At 35.9% G+C, this 14,635-nt stretch overlaps 1 protein-coding gene across 1 annotated transcript; it reads right to left on the reverse strand.

The window, feature by feature from the left end:
• Positions 1-92: 92 nt before the first annotated feature.
• LOC120355221 (dihydrolipoyllysine-residue acetyltransferase component of pyruvate dehydrogenase complex-like) lies at positions 93-8,727 on the reverse strand (the record flags this gene model as incomplete). Its single annotated transcript, XM_039443555.1, is given in 4 exon segments — positions 93-2,334; positions 3,533-3,726; positions 6,130-6,311; positions 8,562-8,727. Coding segments are annotated over 4 exon segments (1,506 nt in total), but the record flags the coding sequence as incomplete, so codon positions are not given.
• Between the last annotated feature and the right edge of the window lie 5,908 nt (positions 8,728-14,635).

Here is a 14,635-nt window from a genome sequence, read left to right on the forward strand (position 1 = left end):
ATGATAAAAAAACTTGCTGCTACTTCAAAGTAATGCTGGAAGTTTACAATGAATCTCACACTACCATCTTAGTTCAACACAATAAAACACAGTTTGCTGAATTGTACGAAAATATATATATTTAAAACAAATCGCTAACAATGTCAAGATCAAAATTATAAAAACATTCACAGGCTGAACCCTGATAGATACAATGTTGTTCAGGTAACAATAGAATACAAATATAGTCAACACTACATTCCAGCTACATAACATGAACATAAAGCTATACAATTAGTTTTGAACCAATAAGAACACATAAAGCTTTGTAAAAAAGAAAATATATCCCATTTTGACAGCTACAAAATCTTTAATCTTCTAAAAAACAGACTAGCAAACAAACACGAATAAATTTGTACGTGAAAGACAATATTATTGTACGTTGGAATTGGCGAGTAAATCACTACCAGGAATGCTAAAGTCATATAAAAAGAAGATAAAGTTAATTTAAAAAAATATACAACTGAATAAAAATGTTTCAACTCAACAACACCTCCGGTTATTAAAAGAAACGAGCTTAAATAATTCATTTAAAATAAAGTTCAACGTCTTGAAAACTATCAAATTGGTGATGCAAACTTTTAAAAATAACCAAATTTTGATGAAAGATTGGAACAATGTATCAACATTATTGAAACAAAAACAAAGTTCATCCCCAAATTTTCCACCCCAAGCGTAAGACCATGATCTCATGTACAAAATTACTAGCTTACCATTTATATTTTTCTCCATATCTGTTAGGATTCCCAAAAATAGAAGAACGATTCGTTTGTCAAGATAATTACAACCAATAATTTATACTTGTAAAATATTTAAAGCTTTATAACATATTTATAATAAACTTCAAAACTGTAGAAACAATAACTAATATAATATAACTTTCAAAAAAAAAAAAAAAAAATATTTATTCAAAAAGGTGAAACGGTTGAAACTTTACAATTTTATTGTAAATAACAATAAATAATAAATAAAATATTACAAATCAGTTTAAATTCTACAATTTTATTGTAATTGAATAATGAAACAACTGGAAATAATTCCATCCTAATTAATTTAGCCTCATCTCTCACACTACTGAGGTAATTATTGCTATTTACAATGTAGCACTTCCAAATGCATAATTCAAGAAGAATTTACTAGATTCCACCATTATATACACCGTTCAAGTGTCACCTTAGGTATAATATCTTCATTTTTACATCAACAATTTGAAAGATTATTATACCACAATTATTTAGGCACCTTACAATGATACGTTCCAGAAGCAAACTTAGGCATAAAATCGTATCAAATCTGAACAATAATTTACAAAAATATCGATGAACCGTTGTTCAAACATACGCTTCAGCGGAAACCTTAGTCTTGACCACATGTGAGGCACTATCAGACGCTAAAAGCGAGGCCGGATTCTCCAGATAACCTTGCAGAACCTCCATAAAAGCTGCAACGTCGCCTTCAGACAATGCTCTCGCGTCATAAGACAGTGTTGCCGACATCACCGTTGCCGCTCTACCATCAAGCTTTACATAGGGTTGTCCCCCACCCACCGCTAATATCGCAATTTGGGGCGGATTTATGATAGCGCTAAACTCAGTGATCCCAAACATACCTAGATTAGAAATCGTGAAACTACCCCCTTGAAATTGGTGTAACTGTAGTTTACCCTCACGCGCTCTACCGGCCAACTCCCGAATCTCCTCCGAAATCTGATCAACCGTTTTCATATCCGCAGACTTCAATATCGGAGTTATCAACCCGTTGGGCGTTGCAACGGCCACCGAAATATCAACCCCATTATAAGATGTAATCTGGTCGTTAACGTACAACTTGTTAACGAACGGACACTGTTTCAACGAGCGTGCAACGGCTTTCACAACGAAGTCGTTGACGGAAATGTTGACGCCAACGTTTTTCAACTGTTTACGCAACGTTAACAACGAGTCGATCTCGGCCTGCAGTGTGGAATAGGCATGCGGGATTTCGCTCTTCGATTGCGTCAACCGTTTCGCGATCGTTAAACGCATCGACGTTATTTCAACGTCTGTGTAACCGGTCTTCTTCCTACCTAGAACGGTAGGTTGTGATGTCGAGGAGGAGGTGGAAGTAGAGGTGGATGTAGATGTGCTATCTCCAGGGAGTGGCACCTGCACAGGTGGTTTAGGTTGGAGGTTTTTGTCGGTGATGTATTTCAAGACGTCTGCTTTTAGTATGCGACTATTTTTTCCAGTGGCTTCAATCTCCTTGCCGGTCAGATGGTATTGTTCTAGGAGGGCTCTCACTGCTGGGCCAAATAAACTGTAAACAATGAAAAATAGGGTTAAAATAAAATATAAACTTTATCAAAACTGAATGTAGTTGTTATTTGAGTGAAAGTACAGATTACAACTTTTTCATAAAAATATTCAATTAACAAGGGTATTTTTTATAGGAGACAAAGTACACATACTGGTACTGGATGAAACTATTTCGGATAACTTACAATGCTTTCATAAGTAAGTTATTCAATTAGGCGGATTTCACAGCAAAGCTGGGCTGGGCCGAGCCGAGCCGGGCGGAGCAATGCGATGCCGAGCGGAATCTGCCTGCGTTCGCACTGAAGCCGATTGCTGATTTGCTTTTTAAGACATTTTTCAAGTTAAAAACACAAATACTGCGCAACTCACTACGTGGGAAGATCGAACTAAACTGAAAGAAACAGAATCCGCTTGGTCGAAAACGCTCGAGTTGGGCGTCAAGCCGACTGCACAAATCCGCTCGCCTCGGCCCGGCGTTGATTTGAATTCTCCCGACTAAATCCTGAATAGTTAGCGAGCAAGCGGATTCCGCTCGGCCCAGCTTTGCTGTGAAACCCCACCTAGAAAGAGTAATTTTCATTCTATTTGACAGTAATTCTGTCAAAAAAGAATAATTTATCATATTCACCTTCGAAATATGTCATTTTATAACCTGGAAATGAATTCTAATATGAGATTGAATAGTCTGGTATTCCATTATATTTTTTAATAGCCTACAAACTATATGACACATTGCGAAGGTAGAAAAGGATGCATTTATCTGTTTTGTCTAATGTCAGAGGAGGATGGCAAATCAATGTTAATCAGAAGCTGACATTGAAACATGAATCTCACTCAGGATATTGTTTCTTTCCAGTGGATTGAGTTTATCTCTTCTTATAATAGCATCATACTATTACTTTTGTTAGAATAGTAGACGACACCCGTATGCTTTTTGTAATGAATAAAGATAATTATAATTGAAATTTGAATAATTCAAATTTGAAACTGGAATTAATGAACAGACAAACAGTTGATATAAGGGAGATTCACGTTATAATGACAGTATCAACACAATATGATACAGTATCATATCAACTAGATACACAACACTATGATTTGATACATTCGCTATCTGCTTTGTCGAAAGATACACAAGGATAGCAACACCAATGTTAATCAAATACCGCCACTATAACGTGGGGTTCAGTATAGATTACCCATGCAACTGATGAGCAACGGCGGGAGCTGGCGATCCCACAGTGGGACTTGGAGGAGTGGGGGCTGAACCCACACTGGGTGTTTCCGCCTGGGCCCCACCCATAGCAGGAATCTGCACATCTGTCCAGTCCTCTCCTTCAGCCACCACTAGAGCTATCAACTGTCCCACCTGAGCTTTCGTTTGAGCTGGTACCTGGGCAACAATACAACAAACTTATATATTTATCTTCATTTTGAACAATATACAATACACAACATAATCGTAGATCAGTTCTTATCGATTATTAAACGATAATCCAAATAAATGCTGTAATTCACCCCGAAGCTACTGCAAATATTGACAACAGGTTAAACAGATAGATGGAAATTCGATGAGCGCTTCTATTCAAAAATTATTTGTCAGCCCGGGAATCGAACCTAGTACCTCCTAATTGCCGGTCAGGAATGCTTACCCTTACATCAAACCGACAATCTCTGGATAATTTCCATCTGTAGACTGGCTGGCCGCTATGTCTTAGTATAAAATGAGCGCTGCTATCCAGAGATTGTCGGTTTGGTGTAAGGGTAAGCATTCCTGACCGGCAATTAGGAGGTACTGGGTTCGATTCCCGGGCTGACAAATAATTTTTGAATAGAAGCGCTCATCTAGTTGTTTACCCTGTTGTCAATATTTGCAGTAGCAGAAGTCTTCGGGGTGAATTACAGCATTTAATTTGGATTTTCGTTTAATAATAATTAATTCATTAGCATTTGAATAATTGCAATATCACAGTAATTTCCATCTGTAGTTCTTATCGACAAAAACTAAAGAACCGACTTTCGTTTGATCCGGTACCTGGGTAATAAAGGAAATAAACTCTCGATAAAATTTGTTGAACACATTATTGTTGATGAGTCTGTGGTAAAGCTTCTCCATAATATTAAAAAACACCAACTTAAGTTAGTTTGGTTGTGAAACCCACTTCTATTAATTTAATTACAGAACTGCAATTCCAACATTACCAGAAGTAATGCAGTTACAGGACTGTGTTAAATCCAACACATCTTCAACTATACTAAGAAACTTAGTTGCAAGAGAAATTCTAATCATCTTTCTTTTGCACAATAAAAAATACACAGAAGGTTCTTAGCTGGTTAATCTTTATTAGTGCAACAAAAGTCGAGAATCAACTATGGTGAGGTCCACGTTATAATGGCAGTGGAGAAAGATAGGAGAACAACGTTGCCGAACCTCTGTCTTGTCAATTCCTTCTATAGACGGAAGCTGATACAGGTTTATTGTTGTAATATTAACTGTTAATTCACGTTTAAAATAATCAATTATATTTTTAAATAATTTAATAATGAATTTTCATAATTAAGATGAAATATTTTGTTAATTATTAGATCAACATTGTTAAAAGACGACCTGGCAACAGAGCAGAGCGAGAAAGAGATAGCACTATCCGCTTTGTTGAATAATAGACAAGGATAGCAATACCATAGCTAATCAAACACTGCCATCATAACGTGGACATCAATATAGGCAAATTTGTATCATTAGATACACTTGTTTCACCCTCCAATCTATCTAATAATTTGCTATTACTACATGCAGACTAGGCTCAGTCGGGAATAAATCGGGGTTAGATACCAATCATGAGATGAGATAGGAACACAATTACTGTCAGGCTAGACACGACACGTTTAGTCACAATACTTCACATGTCTGCGTATGAAGATATATGTCTAATTGAAATTGTCACCTGGTCATACGGGACATATATATGAATCATATATTTATCTCATATTGATCAGGATTGTAGAGTTTTTAAATTGAAAGTTCATAAACAGTATTTTGTCTTTGAACAATCTTTGTCATCGACAGAAAGATCATTATTGTTGATTTTTGTCAATATTAACGTTAGCTTCTCTTTGTTTCTAATAACAAACGTGCCGCTTTTGCGACAGATAAAAATATGTACTTGAAATGGCTTTCATGTTTGGCATTGACTGAGTTTATATTAATACCCAAAATTTAGCTTTTGGGCAGAGTTCGTTCGTGAAAACTGTGAGTAAAGTTCGGCTGTTCTGGTGAAAGGGATAGATTTTGCTCTTGTTTTATAATACAGTTTTCCTGTCACAGTTCGGGCAGTTTAAAGAGAATTGTATTATTGAAGTAAGTCGGGATCCGAACCCATTTCATTAGATCAGTTATTTTGATTTTTTAACTAATAATTGACGTCGCGATTCAACCAGTGAATGCCAAAGGGGGAAGCCATCTTCAAAAGGTAGGTGTAATCCTTTTTGAGTTTTCATTTTATATTTTCCATAACAACAAAGATTGTATCTTTAGCAGCAGTGAGTAGTTTCCCCATTAATTTCATTTTATTATTGTTTCCTTTATAATAAAGTAATCTTGATTGTTTAAATGTAAATTTGTGGCGTCTTTCCCCACCGTTCCTCATCTTCCTTACACAATGACTAATCAGTGTGAGTTGCACCACAAGCAACTACTGTATGTGAAGTATTGTGACTAAACGTGTCTTGTCTTGTCTTCACTAACTGGTGTGCGAATAGCCTAAAAATCAATTCAGAGACCAAGCAAGATACATACCAATATTTTGGCGAGAACTCCCTCATCGTCTACTTCCATGGACATGACAGCTTTGTCCGTCTGGATCTCGCAGAGCACATCACCGGGAGACAGCTTTTCACCTTCCTTCTTCAGCCAAGAGACAATTTTGCCCTCCGACATTGTAGGAGATAGGACTGGCATCATCACGCTTGTACCAGGGACTGCAATATCAAACAAAAAGTGCTCTATTCACTCACATTCTCCACTTGATTATATTCATCAAAGTTTAATCCTTTATAACTTTGTATTAATGAAAATGACTATCAATGTCCTACCATAGAGAAAAGATAGCATAAGAAGATATACCATGGTATTAGCTTCCAAATTTCAAGCCGATTACAGTCGACTACTTTCCATTATTACAGTTTTGTTGGGAGTGTAAGAGTGTAAGAACGGCACAGTATGAGAGACTTCCAGCGGCTACTCTCAAGGCTTCACCAAAAACAACTACTAGGACTATACGCTTGAGTTAACAGTAGAATTTGGATCATAAACACCCTATATCATAAGCTATCTCCTCATGCTATCTTTTAGCCCAACTCTACAATACTAGTCACATTAAACTTGAGGTCCAATTCCTCAGCGGCGACTCTAGACGCTCAGCTACAGCCGCGCTGTATTATCTACTAGCCGTCAGGCTCGCTTCGCGCGCCATATCCGTCTAGCCAGGGGGCTCCGCCCCTTGGACCCCCGTAGAAAAAAAGATCAGCGGGCTCGCTTCGCTCGCCATATCAGGCGATATAATATTCCCAGGAATAGCTCTGATTGAAGTAGCAGTGTCCAATCAATTTTTCCGCGATAAATGCATTTCAATCTTCAACTTGGTGCCAACCTAACAGAGTCAACTCAACTTAATGCCAACCTGACAAAATTATTAATTATTTAGTTACCAGTTAACAACTGTTTCGAAGAGGTACTCTGTCTAGATTATAGTTCTATATTAACATATGGTATGGACATTTTTCAATTATAATTAAGAGATTGGAATAAGAAGAATATACGTGCTAAAAGACGAACTTTAAACCCTTAAAAACCACCCTTAGAGTTAAAATATTGCCAAAAGATTTCTTAGTGCGCCTCTAAAGGGCCAACTGAACATACCTACCAAATTTGGACGTTTTTGGTCCGGTAGATTTTTAGTTCTGCGAGTGAGTGAGTCAATCAGTCAGTGAGTGAGTGCCATTTCGCTTTTATATATATAGATTGTAGTCTATCATACTGCATATTTTATTGTAGGCTTTAGTCTACATACATAGACTTTAATAATACCATAGAGAAACAATAGCTTGAGTAGATATCCCATGGTATAGGGCGTTTATGTCGCAACTTTTACTCTTATCTCAAGCTGATAGTCCACGTATTTCTTTCCCAAAAAGGTGTGTGACGCTGGTAGTCTCTCATATTATGCCGTTCATACACACTCACCCGGCCAAAACAGTAAAAATCTTCAATAATCGATAGTAATCGACTTGAGATAACAGTAAAAGTTGCGACATAAACGCCCTATACCATGGGATATCTACTTACGCTATTGTTTCTCTATGATAATACACAGTAATAGAATACAAAACTTTTCATTAATTCACATGCATGAAGACGTGCCCATCCAACAACACGGGAGTTACCTGTTCAAAAAAACTTTTGGTACTGAGCGGGATTGAACCGGGGATCTCTAGGCTGCTAAGCAAGCACTCTATCCACTAGACCACGGATCACTTCAAGTGATCAAGCCTGTTGTTTCTTTCTCCAATCACTCATAATGAGTTGAGAATGCTATTGTATCTATAAATGTATAAAAATTGAGTAGCCTAATAATAATTATAATATCGAGTAACCTGGTTGGCTCAGGTCTGGTGTCAGAGTTTTCAGGTCGCAACTGACCAATTCAAGGGCCTCTGACATGACCTAACGTCTGCTTCTAATTTATTTTATTCATTTATTTATTCATCATTTACAATCAACTTAAGGACAAAGAAACAGACTACAGTCCAAAACTTCTTTTCATCCCAATTTCATAAAATAAATTATTGTCCAAATAAAGGTTATGTGCGACTTTCCAATTCTTCACTAATTTCCACATTGAAACAAAACACAAACACTTGAAACAATTAATTTTGAATTTAGAAAGATTAAGATCCGAATTGATAACAAAATTCCTTCTACTTTGTATGCCTACTCAAAACTGTAAAATGAATATTAATTTGAAATATTTTGTTCCGAAAGTTAAAACAATCTTCTCCAATTGAATATAATAAGTAAATGAATAAAGAGCCTCAATGACAAGGCTTACTATGCATGGCCTGCACGTTCTCCTAACCCAACAACATACAATTTTCACCTTTCTGATTTCACCTCACCATAAGTAAGTTGATAGATGGATGAATCTGATATTATAATAAATTGTTTCTCACCACTGCCACCAGATGGAGCTGCAGCTACAGAAAAGGGGGCTGGGGAGGAGGCTTCTCCACTGCCCGCCCCACCACTGGGAACCTCAGCCGTCTTCCAGTCTTCCCCTTCTGCCACCATGAGCGCTATCAGGGTACCGACCTGCACCTCTCCTTCGCCGGAAGGCACCTGGAAAATCATCAAATAATTATAGAAAATAGTGGAGATATGCACACAAAAATGAAAAAATCAACTTCACATAGTTAGGCTATCAGTTAACCAAATGGATAATATGGTGACAGCGATGACAAGTAGAATGAACCAATGCAAGAAAGTACGAGCACAAAACCGGCAACAAGGTCAAAGTCGGAAAATAATAATAAGAAAGGTAGAGTATTGCTTTTGACTTCCAGCCATGGAAGAGAGTGCAGCAACCTACTGAACGACAGGTTGAAAAACAAATTTAATGTTCAGAGCTTTTTCAAACCGGGTGCTCCTATTGAAGCAGTGGTGGAGTCGGCTGGAGAGCAAATTAAAGATTTTGGTAAAAATGATTATCTGATAGTGCTGGGTGGTTCAAACAACATTGACAAACCAAATCTAGACCATCTTCCTCAGGTATTAGGAAAAATAAAAGAAATTGTGCCACTCAGCTTGAAAACGAACGTCATAATCAGCACAATACCAGGTAGGTACGACAGGCCAGAGTTGAATCAAACTATTAAGAAAACAAATAAAGCAATACATGATACCATCAACAGCGTAAAAAATAAAAATTCCAAACAACTGGGGGTATGTTTCCTAAATGAGAGGTTGAAAAGAGCAAACTTCACTAGTCACGGACTACATCTAAACAGATCTGGTAAAATAATTTTTTGTGATAGGTGTGAGAGTCGTTTGCAATCTCCTGTCACGGAAACACTAGAGGGAGTTAGAAACAGATATTTTTTAATGAATTGGCTCAGAACAGGAAAAGGAAAGTAGATTACCAGAATAGTATCACTCTTTTAACGGTAATAAAGATTGTATAGCTTCTAGGCAGTCGGGTTTGGCATCACTCAGAAGGAAAGGTAATCCAGCAGTTCTTAACGAAGAAATTTTCACTGTCTTTCACCAAAATATCCAATACCTTAGAAACAAAATTGACAGACTTGAAGTATTCTTAAAGCAAGAAACTCCGGATATAGTGATTTTAACTGAGCATGGCTTAAAAGAAGAGGAAATTTCACAAGTAAACTTGCAGCACTATTCATTGAAGGCAGTGTATTGTAGGAAATCTCATCGTAGTGGTGGTGTATGTATATTTACCAATAAATCTAAAACAATGGAAATAAGTAATCTAGAGTATGTAAATAAACTTTCCCGGGAAATGGATCTAGAAGCAACGGGTTTGAGAATAAAAATTGAAAATATTGAAGTGGCTGTCCTGGGTATATACAGGTCACCAAATGGTAATTGGGAAGATTTTTGTATGAATTTCAATAAAATCTTAGAAACTACCACAAATCGATATTCCAAAGTAATTGTAAGGGGTGATTTTAATACAAATTTTGCAGTGCGAAACAAGATGACGGATGATATTAAAGATATTATAAATATGAATAACTTAGAAATAAAAGTTCATGAATATACCAGAGTGACGAGAACCTCATGTACAATTGTTGATAACATCCTAACAAATATAGATAACTGTAGAATCAGATTAGGTAATTCACAACTATCTGACCATGATTTCCAAATTCTAGATGTAAGAATTCAGGGTCATAATAAAGCTAGAGTCAGTAAATTAATGAAGGTAATTCAAGAATGTGAACAGGGTAATATTAATTGTTTGAAACAAAAATTATTATTGCAAGATTGGGGTATTGTTTCTGGCATAGACGATTTAAATGATAAATATGATAAATTCATTAGTATTTTAAGATTTCACATTAGTATTTGCTGCCCTTTAAAAAACGTCCCTGTAAAAAATAAATTGAACAAGATAGAAGAGTGGATTACTGAAGATGTTCTAGCACAAAGAGATAAGGTTAGGGAAGCATACAATGAATTTAAAATAGCAAGAAATGTTATAAGTGAGAAAAATTATAAAGCTGTAAAAAAAAGTTATATGAAAGAAGTTAAGGAAGCTAAATACAAAAAAACAGCAGAAATACTGAAAAGTAGAGTGAACTTCAACACTGCAGTGTGGGATGTGATAAATAGGGACAGGAACGTAGCTCAAGAGCATGTCCTCACCACTACCCCTAAAAAGATAGAAAACTGTGGAAAGTTCATATATGATAGTACAGATAATTGTAATCTCTTCAATAACTATTATCAACAAGTTGCTGAAAATCTTCAGAAGTCACTTAATATTGACTTCACAAGTAGGCCTGAAGGGACTGCCAATGCAATTCAAAATGCTTTCAAATTTCAGCCAGTAACCCGGGATGAGTTATCAAAAATTATTGATAGTTTGAAAAATAAAAAGTCTGTAGGAATGGACGGGATATCAATCTCAATTCTCAAAAAGTGTAAAGACCAACTTCTAGATCCATTGCTTGATCTTGTCAATCACTCACTGAGACACGGTATATTCCCGGATAAACTGAAAGAGGGGAAAATCTTGCCTATTTTTAAAGGTGGTGATAGGGAAAAAGTGGAGAATTATAGACCTATCAGTATACTTAATACAATGAGTAAAATTTTTGAGAAGGTAGTGCTAAATAGGTTACTTGTGTACCTTGATGAAGCTCAGATCATTTGCGATGAGCAACATGGTTTTCAAAAAGGTAAATCAACAAAGACAGCAATAGTTTCTCTGGTGGAAGGATTGATCGATATGATGGATTCGGGAGATAAAGCAGCTGCAATATTTCTTGATCTATCTAAGGCTTTTGATTGTGTTAATCATGAAACTTTACTGAAGATACTTGGAAATGTAGGGATACACGGGGTTGAACTTGGGTGGTTTAAATCATACCTCTCGGGCAGGGAACAATGTGTAGAGCTCACTTCGGTTGTTGAAAATCGTGTGGTAAAAAATAATTCAAACAAATTAGAGGTTAAGGCTGGAGTGCCGCAAGGATCGATCCTTGGACCGTTGCTTTTTTACTATATATTAATCGTTTGCCAGATGAGTTGATAAATGGTAGAGTCTGCTTGTTTGCTGACGATACATCACTTATCTTCAATAATCGAGTTTTAGATGATTTAGAAATAAATGCCCATATAGGTGCACAGTCAATGGTCCAATTTTTAAATCAAATGAAGTTAACTATTAACAGCAATAAATGCCAATTCCTTCAATTCAAGAACAAATATAATCCGAATGAGGATAGGGCGCTTAATGTATTTATAAATGATTGTCAACTTGAACAAGAAGAAGAGATAGCATTTCTTGGAATCTTATTGGATAGACGATTGACTTGGACCCCCTACATTGACAAAATTTGTAATAAAATGTCTTCTGCTGTATTTATTCTCAGACAACTTTCCAGGTTGAAAGACAAAAAGTTACTCCTAACAGCATACCACGGTCTTTTATTGTCACATGTGAGGTATGCTATTTTAGTTTGGGGTAACACATCTAAACAGAACCTGGACAGAGTTTTCAAAATACAGAAAAGGGCTATTAGGTGTATGGAAGGTATAAATGATAGACTGGAGTCATGCAGGCCTTTATTCAAAAGACTTGGACTGCTAACAGTGCCTTCTTTGTATCTTTACAAAACAATCTTGTATGTGAAAATGAACAGTATAACCCAAAATTTTAATATTCATGATCACAATACACGACATAGAGCCGATTATTATCTAGAAAGCCATAATAGCAGACTTTTTGAGAAAAAGCCTAGCTATATTGGTAGGGTATTTTATAATAAACTACCAAATACATTGAAAAATCAGGAAAGTATGAAAATATTCAAGAATCAACTAAAAAAGTTTTTTTTTTAGGTCGATGGAACATTTTATAGTATCCAAGAGTTCCTTTCCATTTGAATATCTGGGTTGGTTTCAAAGTCTTGACATTCTGTGTGTATGAATACACAGTATTTTCTATGTTTTAAATAAACTGGACAGCCTTTTTACTTAGGTACATACTGCGATTTATATTCAAACCATATGTGTATATATATTACTTATTCATATTATATGGTATATTGACTTGTCTTATACTCCATCCTGGGGTCCCCAAGACGTAATCTAAAAAAAAAAAAAAAAAAAAAAATCAAATAAAAGCCACTACAGTGAGGTCGACGTTATAATGACAGTATTCGATTAACATTGGTGTTGCTATCCTTGTCTACAATTCGCCAAAGCAGATAGCGCTATCCTTTTCTCGTTCAGCAATGTTGCTAAGTTAGATCGTTTTTAACAATCTGGAAATATAATTATTAAGAGAATGTATTATCATAATTACGGAAATTCATTATTTAATAATAGAAAAATATATTCTCTTGACTAATAAAATATAATTGATTAAAACATGAATGAACGACAGTTGATATTATTGACCGAGCGAAGTGAGGTTTGGCATTTCTCTTAATGTTTAAATGTTTATGTTGCGCATTTACGGCGAAACGCGGTAATAGATTTTCATGAAATTTGACAGGTATGTTCCTTTTTTAATTTATTGCGCGTCGACGTATATACAAGGTTTTGGGAAATTTTGCATTTCAAGGATAATATAAAAGGAAAAAGGAGCCTCCTTCATACGCCAATATTAGAGTAAAAATCAGACTATAGAATTATTCATCATAAATCAGCTGACAAGTGATTACACAGATGTGTGGAGAAGCCAAGGTCTATCGCTGTATTTCCATAAGGTCTATAGTTTCAATCAGGTACTTGTGGATGAGAATACTGCGTGAGGTCTACTGTTCACAGAACTACTAGTATATGATACTAGTTTGTCCGACGAACTTCGTACCACCAAAAAATCAATGTATCTCATGTCACCCTTGACTTTATTTGGTGAATCATGAAATTTATCTGACAATCAATATTTTTATTTACATCTCAATACGGACTTCCTATGTGCTTAAAACTACCGTTTTAATACCAGTAAACAATTTTATCACAGAGTGACGTGTTTATTATAGCTGGTAAGTTCAGATGCTAAATCATATTATCACAACATGATCTTGAATCATGATGATCTTCCCGTTCTACGTTAGCCGCTCGGCTGACAATTTCGAAAACATAGGTCTGTGAAATTGATTAATATATAATAATTATTAGTCCCATTGCTGAAATTTCTGGTTAGAAACCATCCCCAATATTCACACAACATATTCCCAAAGTTTCATGCCGTTCTGCCAAGTAGTATTCGAGTCTATAGGGAACTAACAAACTAACACACAAACAGACATTTATTTTTACATAAATAGAGATACAGTTATCAGCTAGCCTCTATAAACCACAGTGGCAAATCAGAGAATCGACAACTCTGTTCTCTTATCTTTCTTCACTGATATAACGTGGACCACACTATAGGAAGAAATTGATTGGCCTGAAGCTGTATTATTAGAGTTCATCAAGAAGGGTGTACGGAGCCGACCATTAAGCCGGATTCGCAGACAACAGTGACAGTGGAAATATAATTCTTATGAGCTCTAATTGGAATATTCCCACTCAGCTCGGTCGAGTGAGTATGAAAAATTCCATAAGAACTTCAGGAAATTAAATTTTTACTCTTAACTGTTCTGTATGAATCCAGCTTTAGTCTTCTATCAATAATATAGTCGTCTTTGACTATTAATCTTCTATTAAAATGAGAGAGAACTGTTTACTTCAAGAGACGATTAAAGAGCCATCTTCTTCAGAAGACATAGGCCTACTACTCCATAAATAATTTTTGGGAGGACGTCTACTCTCTTATGATCAGATGAGACAAATCACGACCACGGCTGCAAGGCCGGATTATTATGCCGGTCTATTAGGATTTCCACAAATATGCAAGTAACAAAAATTTCAACCTTTTTATCGTCACTGAACCGTCTGTACAAGAGAGGTATTCAATCAGTCTATTAACAATTATTATCCTTCCGGAAGTCACGCTGTTGTAACAAGTACAACAGTGTTAGTTTTTTTGCTGCACAAAACTATTGAA

Source organism: Nilaparvata lugens, chromosome Y, assembly GCF_014356525.2.
Source record: "Nilaparvata lugens isolate BPH chromosome Y, ASM1435652v1, whole genome shotgun sequence".
Classification (NCBI taxonomy): domain Eukaryota; kingdom Metazoa; phylum Arthropoda; class Insecta; order Hemiptera; family Delphacidae; genus Nilaparvata; species Nilaparvata lugens.